The 11,873-nt window shown below is 36.1% G+C and overlaps 1 protein-coding gene and 1 long non-coding RNA gene across 4 annotated transcripts in view; one reads left to right on the forward strand and one right to left on the reverse strand.

Moving 5' to 3' along the window:
* sfpq (splicing factor proline/glutamine-rich) overlaps positions 1–11,873 on the reverse strand; it is a 37,500-nt gene that overhangs the window by 13,448 nt on the left and 12,179 nt on the right. For 2 of the 3 annotated variants that reach the window (XM_016510349.1, XM_016510348.1), the window contains exons 9-10: positions 9,996–10,105; positions 5,020–5,522 (exon numbers count right to left, since the gene is read on the reverse strand). In XM_016510349.1, the coding sequence (XP_016365835.1) occupies positions 5,403–5,522; positions 9,996–10,105 (230 nt within the window). In that variant the 3' untranslated portion in view covers positions 5,020–5,402. Of the gene's footprint in view, positions 1–5,019; positions 5,523–9,995; positions 10,106–11,873 lie in introns of those variants that run through there. The other variant, XR_001636160.1, reaches the window with a different exon arrangement.
* Positions 4,217–11,873, forward strand: part of LOC107706595 (uncharacterized) — a 10,196-nt gene continuing 2,539 nt past the window's right edge. The window contains exons 1-2 of the long non-coding RNA XR_001636161.1: positions 4,217–4,228; positions 7,712–7,713. This is a non-coding gene — a long non-coding RNA (uncharacterized LOC107706595). The remainder of the gene's footprint in view (positions 4,229–7,711; positions 7,714–11,873) is intronic.

Raw genomic sequence — 11,873 nt, forward strand, 5'->3', positions numbered from 1 at the left:
GCTTTGCGCATGCGCCGGTCAGAAGTGACGCACGCGGAAACGCAGTGGAGAGATCAAAACAAAACAACGGTCACTTATTAGAAGTACAGAACGAGGATTTGTAAAGAAGAATGTCTGAGGATTTCGATATAAGCCAAGAGGAGACTGGTTTTCCTTTGCTAAAGTAAGGAAACTTTGCTTCCTTTGCTCCTGTTAACAAACGTTGGTTTTCACGAGACTCACCGGCGCATGCGCAATGCTGAATTCATACGTTATCCACCCGGAACTGCTTCAGTGTACAACTGTTGGCGCAAGCTACATTAAAGTGATTATTACGTTTTGAATATGGATATTTTTCTTACAAAAACGCATCGATTCGCTACAGGAGGCCTTTGTTCCCCCCCCGGAGCCGTGTGAGACACTTTTTTTAATGGATGGGAGCTTTTTATTTAACTTCTTTTGGACTGATGCATGCAACACCCGCTGAGTGGCATTAAATAGCTTGAAAGATCAAAGACAATTTTTAATATAACTCCGACTGGATTCGTCTGAAAGAAGAAAGTCATATACACCTAGGATGACATGAGGGTGAGTAATTTATGGGCTAATTTTCATTTTTGGGTGAACTAACCCTTTAATCAAGTTGCACTGGAAGCATATTTTAAGTCATTTTTTGCCCAATTCCATTTTGTGACACCAGGGGCATCAAAAATACACTTCACCATTGACCACAGATTAAAGCAACTACATGCAAGTTGTATCCTAAATGTAAGTTTATATCATTGAAATATCAGTTCTAAATCATTCTGATGGTACACAGACGTCTAATAAGGCAAAGGTTTGTCTTGTCCAAATGTCTGTTCTGGGGGTAAGTTTGGTGAGCGGATACAAAAGTCTGTGAAAAGGGTAGATTGCTTTATGGCTGCAACAAATACATGTGTACTGCTATCCACTGTAAAAACGGCAGTGATATTATAAATGCCTTTTTGGTATTAAATACAAAAAAAACCCAACAAAGACTACATAAAGTTGCTTTAAATAAATTCAAAAATCATCAATTCATTTATAGTTAGCAGCAAAAATCCCTTAAAATAAATCGGTCACAAAATAGCCCATCTAAAACTGCTGCTTTGTCTAGCATAAACTATACAAAATGAGAAAAGAAAAATCTGTTATAAAACAGATAAGCAGAATTAGATTTAAACAGAGCACAGACATTTTTATGGAATTCTGTAGAAAAAAAACACTGCATAAACCTTAAAACTTGCTTGTGAGATGGAGTGTCTTGTTTTTTGTTGACTCTATACACTATCCAACAAGTGGCTAACACCGTGTTCTATCTACATGCAACGCCACGACACACAACAACAGATAGTTTACCTCAGATCTTGAAAATCAATTAAATGTACATTAAAACTGATAACTTGATGCGAACCAGCAAGTGTATTCCATAAAGATGGTATCAGTCACTCAGTATGTACTTTTAATTATGTTAAAAAGGTTTAACATTTATGAATTAGATCATAAACCTGTTCATTTGGTTGGGAGTGCAGTGCACCTCTGCGCTTCTGATCGGCTGTGATATTTGAGTGATTTGGTCGCGTCTGGTGTGGACATCCAAATTGCTTGTCACTGGAATCTTGTTGCTTCTGGTTAGGTCGGTGTAAGAGTTTTCAACAATTGCAATCACAGTTAACTTGTCTTCTGCAGTATTTTTTTTTTTTTTATAAAAATGTATTACTATAATTTATGATTGAAGTTATAATGCGTGTTCTGGGGAAGTTCTGGAACCAATCGGGGTCTAACGCCTGTTTCACACATACTCCGATTGCAGTGCGGATTTTTATCCGTGCACATGTTAACAGGTTAGAGCATTCATACTGCACATGGATGTGGTCCGACAACGCATTCCAGGAGAGGTGCGTATGCAGCGATCATTTCCGCACAGTGTTTTTTTTGTTGTTGTGCTGAATGCGCTGAATGAAAGTGACAGGGCATTGTTCACAGTAAAAATTAATTTTTTTTTGCAAAAATGTAGTAATTCCAATCCTAAATGCATAAGTCTACTGTTTCACAGTCAACATGTCTTTCTGGCTAGGTTTACAGCAAGAAAAAGTGCGCAACAAGGTGACACAATGGATGGCACTCATCAATATAGGAAATACAAAGCTCTTTATGACTGGCAGGATTGCTTATGATAAAGTTTTAATTGCAAATGAAAAAAGCATGAGAGTCGACTGCTTCTGTTAAAGATAAATTTAATTTTAAAATGTTTGTGATGGCCTACTACCTTTGAACATAACAAAAGTAGGCTATTTACTTTTAAACCTAAAGTAGGTTTAAATGTTTTACCACCTGCTCAAGCAACTTAATATATAAATCTATAAGTAAAATGCATTGAATACGCCGTTTATATTTATTGTGTTTAAATGTGATTACATCTATGAAAGATTGTATTACTGTACTGTGATTTTGAGATTAAAACAATGGATAAATGTTGTGTTTGTAGTATACAGCCACTGATCAGTAGCAGACTGCAAACATGTCCTATGTGAAAGCACAATGTGCCTGTGCTGCTTCTGCACTGCATATGTGCCACACACAGGCTGCATTTGCACTACAACCGGAGTATGCAGTACTTCCCACTAGGGCTGTGCGATTAATCGAAATCGCGATTTGAGACGTTGCGATTTCCTAATCGCAAAGCCTGCGATACCCTATTACCCACAGCACAAAAATGATCAATTGTCAATAATGTGACAAATAACAAATAATGTGTGATTTTTAACAATATTTTTATTTATTGCATAGGCTACTATTACATTTAATTGCATTGTAAATTATGCATAATTACAGCATTTAAATGGTAGGGTTCTCCTGCTTTGTGATATAGTGTCTCTCTCAGTGAATGGGACACAAATTTTACTGATACTAGTAAAATCTATATATTGAATATGTGTCAAATAATGTTCTTTGACTTTTCTTCCTGTGGGGAAGCATCTCAGCCAGAAACTACAATAGTTTACTATAAATTAAATGGAGATTAAATTAAATCCAATTAATTGTGTAACAAAAATACCAATAATGCCCAGGAAAACAAAAACAAAACGTGACTTTTAATTATATATATAAAAAAAGCCCGAAATACACTGGAATACACTCTTATTTTGAAAGGACTATACTATTGCGGGCTGATCCTTCAGATAAGAGATAAAAATATGCATTCTTACAACCGTCTAAAACATTATATAAAGGTCAAAGTAGACCGTCATAATTCATCAACTCAAGCTCATAAGCAATCGCTTGGCATAAATGCAAGTTATTCACTGTTGCGCGAGCCTGTAGAACATGCAACAGTGCCGCCTTGTGACACTGCAACATGCAAGTGGTATTTTTTTTATTAAATCATAGGCTTTTGAAGTTTAATCATCAATAGGATGCATCGCGATTCATGTTTTTCCATCCCCAAAATATAAGACACCTTAAAATGATCATTAAAGGAACACTCCACTATTTTTGAAAACAGGCTCATTTTCCAACTCCCCTAGAGTTAAACAGTTGAGTTTTACCGTTTTCTAATCCATTCAGCCGATCTCCGGGTCTGGCGGTAGCACCTTTAGCTGTAGCTAATCAGATTCAATGATCTATGCTATGCTACAGCTAAAAGTGCTACCGCCAGACCCGGAGATCGGCTGAATGGATTAGAAAACGGTAAAACTCAACTATTTAACTCTAGGGGAGTTGGAAAATGAGCCTATTTTCAAAAACAGTGGAGTGTTCCTTTAAGACGTTAGTTTTACCATTTCATGTATTGAAGACTTTGACATTAAATTTAAGAAAACTCACCCGAAGGGATTTTGCTTTATTCGCACATGTGCTCCTAAATGCATTTTACAGTTCACACACATCTATTTTTAGTTGCAAATGTGACTGAAGCTCCCACACTATCAAGAAGTGTGTTTGTCTGTGAAATATCCACTTCATCTCTGCAGCGCACGTGGGAATGTCAATGGGAGTAAACCGTTCTCACCCATACAGAACGAGCAGATGCGAAAAGTGTAGGGCGAGGGGAGATGTTTCACTAGTTAATCGATCGCGGAGTGTTTAATTATTTCGGGTGGATAAAAAAAAAAATATATATAAGAGGATAAAAATAATAAAAGCAAAAATGTTTCTCCAAATATACTTGGGTGACCATTAATATACCTGGGCGGCCCGCCCAAGTAAAGTCTATGTGTGGGAAACACTGGTATGAGTGAAATGGGAGTAATTTGTAAACCAAAGTCAAATTTTCAAAAAACCCAAGTTAAACTGTTTAAGCTATATTTCCAATACTGATATAGGACCATCAAACCATATGTATCTTAATAGTCAAGTTGTTCAATGTCAATGATAAATACGAGCTTTAAAGGGGTGGTTGATTATGATTTCAATATTTTAACTTTAGTTAGTGTGTAATGTTGCTGTTAGAGCATAAACAATGTCTGCAAAGTTACGATGCTCAAAGTTCAATGCAAAGGGAGAATTTTTCTTTTAAAGAAATCACTTTTTAAGGACTATAAAAAAAAAGGCTGGTAAGGACTACAACGTGCTTCTTCCCGGGTTGGTGACATCACTAACCCCGATGTTTACATAAACCCTGCCCCCGGGAACATGCAACTACCCGTAATGGTAAGGGGGCATGACGTTTCTGGACAACGTGATTAGCGAATCACAACACGTTGGGCCAGCTAACCAATCTGAGCCCACTGCGTATTTCTGAGGGAGGGACTTCATAGAACCAGGAACTCAACAGTTAAAAAAAATGAAAATAATGCAGTTTTTAAAAACAAAGCATGAACACGTTACACTGCACCCCATGAACACAAAGCCTTCAAAAAAAGCTGATCAACCACCCCTTTAAATTGTAATATAAAGGGGTCCATTCGCAACGACCTTTAAGATGAAAAAATGCACTAGATGCCTATATGTCTTATTTATGTGTCTGGTGTCAGATGCCTGACACTTCACAAATTTAATCATTGTGCCAAGAACACCTGATTGGGGTTTTGGAAAACCAACTGCACTCTTTATTGAAAATGTACATGTAGTATTTTAAATGTGAATGGCACAGAACACAGCCATAGTAAGATCAGGACAACTTACAATATTCACCAGTATAACACAAGTAACATGACAAGATAAAGACTAGTAAGAAAGGGGATTACATGTTTTGTAGCACTAAGCCAGCGCTAACTTCAATGGTTTTATTATTAAACCTATTAAGAATACAAAATAAAAATAGGACGAAAAAAAATCTTGCCACAAAAGGGATGAGTTTTCAGGCTAAAACTGCAAGAAAATTCTTTAAACTTAAATACATCAATTGTGACACCAGAACCAAGCCTCTGGATTTCCACAAACTTTGATTTTAAAGTGCCAGATCAGAAGCGTGGCTTCTTGGCAGATCCTTCATATTCCTCACGGACCCTGCCAAATCCTGGGTTTCCACCACCCATGCCCCTTGGACCCCCTGGGCCACCTTGCAGGAAACGCTCATTGCGCTACATGGACCATTTTCAGTTATGTATCAGTCGGGTATTAAGTTTTGTAGAAATTATGGCGTTTACGTCCATGGGTAGGGGAGAAAAGCAACAAAGGGGTAACAAGTTCCATGAGTTCCAAGAGTATTTTGAGCAAAGTATTATAAAAGTGGGATCCAAGGAAAACAATCGGCGAAACCGTTCCAACACGCAGATCCACAGGTGCCACAGGTGACATAGGAAAAGGAAGAGAGGGTAATGTATTCATTAGTCAAATCCCATTACATTGCATTCCAATAGCGCTGCTATGATACTGCAGGAAACAATTACTAGCCCCATTTGCATGGGGGATTTTGAAGCAGAAACGCGTTGGATGCCCCAAACTTATTATGGCAGAGAGGTTTGTACTTTGATTCAAAAACCCTCTGAGCCATATGGGCAACTACCAACTCCTCACATTATGAACACAAATTAGCTTTAAGAATTAAGGTGTAACACTTTACAATAAGGTTCATTAGTTAACATTAGTTAACTACTTTAGTTAACATGAACTAAGAATGAACAATTCTACAGCATTTATCTTAGTTAGTTAATTTCAACATTTACTAATGCATTATTAAAATCAATACATTAGTTAATACATTAACTAATGGAACCTTACTGTAAAGTGTTACCGAATTACGTTATTCTGTTTCCTAAAATCCTTAAATTGTTTAAGTATTTATGAAGGGTTTTACTTAAATATTATACATAATACATTTGAAAGTGTGTCACTTTTTCATTCAAAGAGATTTGGTGATTTTAGGGGGAAAAAAAAAAAGTTAGTAAAAATTTCATTTTTTCATTCAAACTATTTAGCCATCAAATAGTTCAATGTTAAACCATGTTCAATTTGTCAGTTCAGTTTGTCATAAACAGCGTTTATCTGGTACTTGTCAGCACATGCAGTAGTGATGCTGGTTAATTGTATGAAATGGAATATCTGCAAACGTGACAAACACCTAAGTTTGCAGTTAAAATGCAAACAGCATTTTACTAATTTACATCTAATTTCAAACTGTTCAAGATTAGCCCATCTAGACTAACAACAGAAAAAAATAATGCAGTGGATTGTAGTTTTCCAGATTTTATATTATAATTCTTTAAAAACTTTCAAAGCATTTGGCTATTTAAGTTAAAATGAAACACTGCAACTGCACATTAAGAATTTGCAAAAATAACTACCATTATATCCGCTTGAGTCCAATTCTTTCAGCAAAATAGGTTGACCACTTAAAGTCAACATGAAACAGCACTTGCAATCCATTTTTTTTTCTCCGTAAAGCAACATTTTAGCGAAACAACAGTCAACAAGGGAAAAAAAACTCCATGGCAAAGTCAGATTTGAAGGTGAGTGGAGGACTATTTCCCTCCTAAAACACAACCAGCACTCATATGACAAAATGTAGGTGGCCGTGGATTTTAGAGGTGGAGCAAGTAATAACATTTGATAAATATTACAAAAATAAAATAAAATAAGAATAACATGCACAATAAAAACACTAACGTGTATTGAAGGAAGTAGAAGGGGTTCATTTTGACGTTAGAGTTAACAATGAGAGATCTACTTTTAACAATCAGATATACGACTAAAATGTTTACAAAATACTTGCCTTCAGACACTTATAAAACAATTCATACCATTTCAATACAAAATCAAGCCTATTTGCTTTGCTAACAGTATTGTATTAATAAAATCATAATAAACTTTTGACATTATACCAATACCAGGTTTTACATTTAACAACAAAATGAGACAATGTCCATATAAAAGGTTTCACTTACACATTCTACTCATTAAAAGCCCTTTGAAAGTTGGAGATATATTATTGATACTTGAAGCCTATTGGAAGGAAAGGCCAATTCCCATATTCATAACAGCACTGCCTGTAACTAATGCATCAAAAGTAGGGCCCTATGATTTCTGCGATGCGGAAAACGCAGACGGAATCCAGTCATAAAAACGGAATTTACTGAATAACGCGGAATGTCACGGAATTTGTCCAATTTTGAATGAATTAATCAAAAGTAGGTCATTACACTTAAAGGGTTAGTTCACCTAAAAATAAAAATTCTGTCATTAATTACTCAACTTCATGTCGTTTCAAACCCGTAAGACCTTCGTTCATCTTCAGAACACAAATTAAGATATTTTTGATGGAATCTGAGAGCTGTCTGACCCTGCATAGACAGCAATACAACTGAAATGCTCCCAAGTCCAGAAACGTAGCAAGGAGATCTGTAAAATAATCCAAGTGACATCAGTGGTTCAACCGCAATTATAAGAAGCTACGAGAATACTTTTAGTGCGCAAAAAAACAAAACAAAAAAACCCCGACTTTATTCAACAATTCGTCTCCTCCACATCACCCTGGTGCCATTTTGGAGAGTATCCGCTGGACGTAAACAACTTATGCTATTCTGTGTCAATTTGTGTTCCAAAGATGAACGGAGGTCTTATGAGTTTGAAACGACATGAGGGTGAGTAATTAATGACAGAATTTTCATTTTTGGGTGAACTAATCCTTTAATTCAAACCGCTATATGGACTAGTATCTGTAAATATTAAGCCGCAAAAATACTATTTAAATATTAATCCTGCATGTTCTGTGTCTCTCTCTGTGTGTGTGAATGGCACAGACACGCGGTTTCACTTACTACACACATACTGAAGAGCACGTGACGCTCGCGATGATTTCAGTGTCTGTCGTCTCACTAAATGAGGACATAAATACATGAACAACATCTCCAAAACTGTTCTGAGAGTCACTTCACGAGCATTTTACCATTTAGTAAAAGCATTGAGCAAAACTAGCGTCATATCATATACACACAGAACTGTAAATATTCACGGCAACCAGTCAAATTAAAGGTCCGGTTTAATTTGAAGACATTTGTACCAGAAATATATTACTTTTGTTCAGTAGATTGTACATAGACTACTACTACTACTAGAATGAAACAAACATTATCTTTTTAGTGTACAATCACACAACATTTCTTCCATGTTTTAATTTTAATTGTAAATTGATTGACAAAAAATTATATTTTGCTTAATTTTCAATAATGAAAAGACATATTAAATTAACGTTATATGCCTTCATTTGATAACCAGAAAAATTTAAGTAGACAACAGAATTTCTGAGGGGAGAACATTTTTTTTCATAAGGCTATTGGAATCCAGAAAAATTAACACGGAAAAAATTGAATTTGGGAAAAAATAAAACGGATTTCATAGGGCCCTACAAAAGGTTCAGCTATTTAAAAAAATACTGATTCAACAAATTCAACAATGTAACAATCTGAAAGGCACTGGCCTTGCTGCTGAATTACTTTGCTGCAACACACTTCCCAGCAAGGGCTCAGGACAGGTAAACGTAGCACAAATTCACCATGTATGGACTTAAAAAGGCTTAAATGACAAGTCACAGTGTAGCCAAGTCATTAATGCAAACTGCTGTAGTAATTTTGAGACAAATGCTTAAACTCTTACATTAAAACAGCAATATCTAAAAGCACACTAGATAAGACGCAATGAATTATTTCTTGGTGATTAGAGAAATGTGTGCCATGTCCAAGGAAAACTCCCCATCTCTTTTTTTTTTTATTATAGCAAATATGGGTCAAACCCAACCTCAACCCCACTCTCACCATTCAATATCAACAAAATGTAAGTATGTATGCCAACCAACACATCCCCAACCAGCTCCTCGAAAGCTCAGCCACATCATTTTCAGTCACTGTAACTTCATGTCACATTCATTTTGTGCTTAAGTTGCTTTTAAGTCTATCTGCACTAAATGCCCACAGTCTGTCGACACTACAAAAAAAAAAGAGCTCAAAGCATGGAAACAGCATTTCCATGTGGGTACCATCGCAGCACTGACATGACTTTGTCATGGATTTGCAGCAATAAACTAAAAAAAACCTAGAAAAGTATTTCACCACAAAACAAGCACAGCATGTCATAGGGTATTGTTTCACCACATATTGTTTCACCAGGCTTTGTGTTTGAAAAGATGGCACATTGCTAATTTAAAGACTACACATCAAACAGAGCGCAAACATGCCTGTCTTTTCTGCAATTTAGACAGGACTTACAAGTATGTGTTTGTAATCAAACAGTTGTATAAAAATTATTGGGCTTTTAGTACAGACAGACATCCAAAGTAACAAGAGAAGGAAAGTGAGGACAGCTGAGCTTGAGCGCTGACAATGACTTCTGCCACTAGATAGAGACAATATAATCGAATCACAACAGGGATCAAAACACACTGGCCACCGACGAGTCTAGAAATAATCCATCCACACCTAACTTCCACACTAAACCTTCAAACACAAAATGGCCTTGGTTCCTATGAACCACAACAGCTCAATTCAAAGATTATCAGGCATACAAAACACACATACACACGGACCACATTCACTCTCGATTTCAACTCAGGAATACATTACCATTTCGTTGGACACCATGCCCCCTGGTGCTTGTCCCCCCATTCCCTGGAGTCCTTCAAAATTCATTCCTGCCAATGGGAACTTTTGGCTGGGTGACCCAAACGGCATATCTGTTTATTAAAAAAAAAATGCATACATTAGTATCATTAACCCTGTAAAGTCATAAAAAAATAATTTATGGTTTTGTGGTATATTTGATAAATCAGGCTTTTAACGGCCTATAGTATGATATAATGAGAATAAGCAGATCACACTCAAAAAGGGAAAAACTACTTACATAAAATGCAGACTAATCACAAAATACATGTGCTGTCAATCTATAGTAGTGCTGGGCGGTATGGCCAAAATGTATATCACGGTATTTTTCACTGATTGAGAAAGGAAATACTGCAGTATATTGACTTAGAATGCCCTATTTTACTGTCATGATGAGTGAATATTGTCAAAAAATACCACACTAAATAGTGACTAAACACGACCCCTTTTAAAGGGGTCTAACCAGGAGTCACTCTTTTTTCCTTTCTCTTTGGAGTGTTACAAGCTCTTGGTGCATAAAGAAGATCTGTAAAGTTGCAAACACTAAAGTCTCAAAACCAAAGAGATATTCTTTATCAAAGTTAAGACTCTGCCACGCCCCCCTAAAACGGCTCGTTCTAACACGCCCCCAACATATCTACCACACTATGTGGGAAGATTTGCATAACGCAGCCCAAATGTTCACGCAAAGAAAGAAGGCATAACTTTTATTCTCGCTGTAGTATTGATACATTTAATACATTTCCGTCACACGCTTGAGGAATTGCTAAGGTTTATCCAAAAAAGTCGCTAGGTTTGTCAGTATGAATATTCTATGGGAAAAAGCAGCTAAATGGGTCTGAAAGTTGCTAAATCTAGTGCTAAAGTCGCGCTCGTGTTTGTGAGACGCGGGAGCTGATGGCAGGGGGCGGTGGATATTTGTGGCGGTCAATGTGGATATTGTGGATGAGTTCTTCTGTCATCACGTTCTACAGCTTCAGTTTCGGAACTTTCACGCTTAGTAACACATACAGCTGTTCCCTCACCACAGTGCAACAGTGAAAAGGGACCCCTTTCAAACAGTCGCGTTCCGAACGTTAAGTGACATACACCGGTATAGCGGTATTTTAAAAATTCATATCATAAAAATAAAAACAGGTATTCGGTATGAACCAGTATACCACCTAGCACTAATCTATAGCTCTCGATAGTCTTAGTAAGATTACATTTCTATGCTTAGTTTTATGATCAAAGCTCAGTAGTTTTTCTTGTGAGGGGCAAAAATATATAACGCAACACAATGTGAGTTGAGAGATGTACAAATATGCATTCTTTAAAAGCCTGTTGTGTTCTATTTGATAAATACATTATTTTTCCTAAAAAATAATATAGATAAAACCAAATCTAATTTGCTTCAATCAAGTAAATGTTCATCTTGAAATATTACTACAACATAAGTTGTTTACTTTGTAAAAACCATTGATTTCACAGCAAAAGACACATTTACCATGGCCTGAAGGCGGACATTATCATAATTATACTAAAGCTTTTTACTAGAGATGCACCGATTGCAATTTTCTTGGCCGATTCCGATTTTTTGTTAGTGTTATTTGCCGATACCGATTTTTGCCGATTCCGATTTTCTTTCTAAGAACTATAATTGACTGCATTAGAAGAAAAGTAGATTTTTGTTTGTATATGCTAAGTTTTATTTTCATAAAAAAAACAAGTAGAAAGTCAGTAATAAAATAAGAACAAATAAAAAAATTAAAAACAACAGCACAAATAAATGCAATAGAATAAAGAGAGCTATGAAACGAAGTTTTTCAGGTTAAGCAAGTTATTATTCATGTAAGAAATACT

This window comes from Sinocyclocheilus rhinocerous, unplaced genomic scaffold (assembly GCF_001515625.1).
Source record: "Sinocyclocheilus rhinocerous isolate Xijiao unplaced genomic scaffold, SAMN03320098_v1.1 scaffold1497, whole genome shotgun sequence".
Lineage (NCBI taxonomy): Eukaryota > Metazoa > Chordata > Actinopteri > Cypriniformes > Cyprinidae > Sinocyclocheilus > Sinocyclocheilus rhinocerous.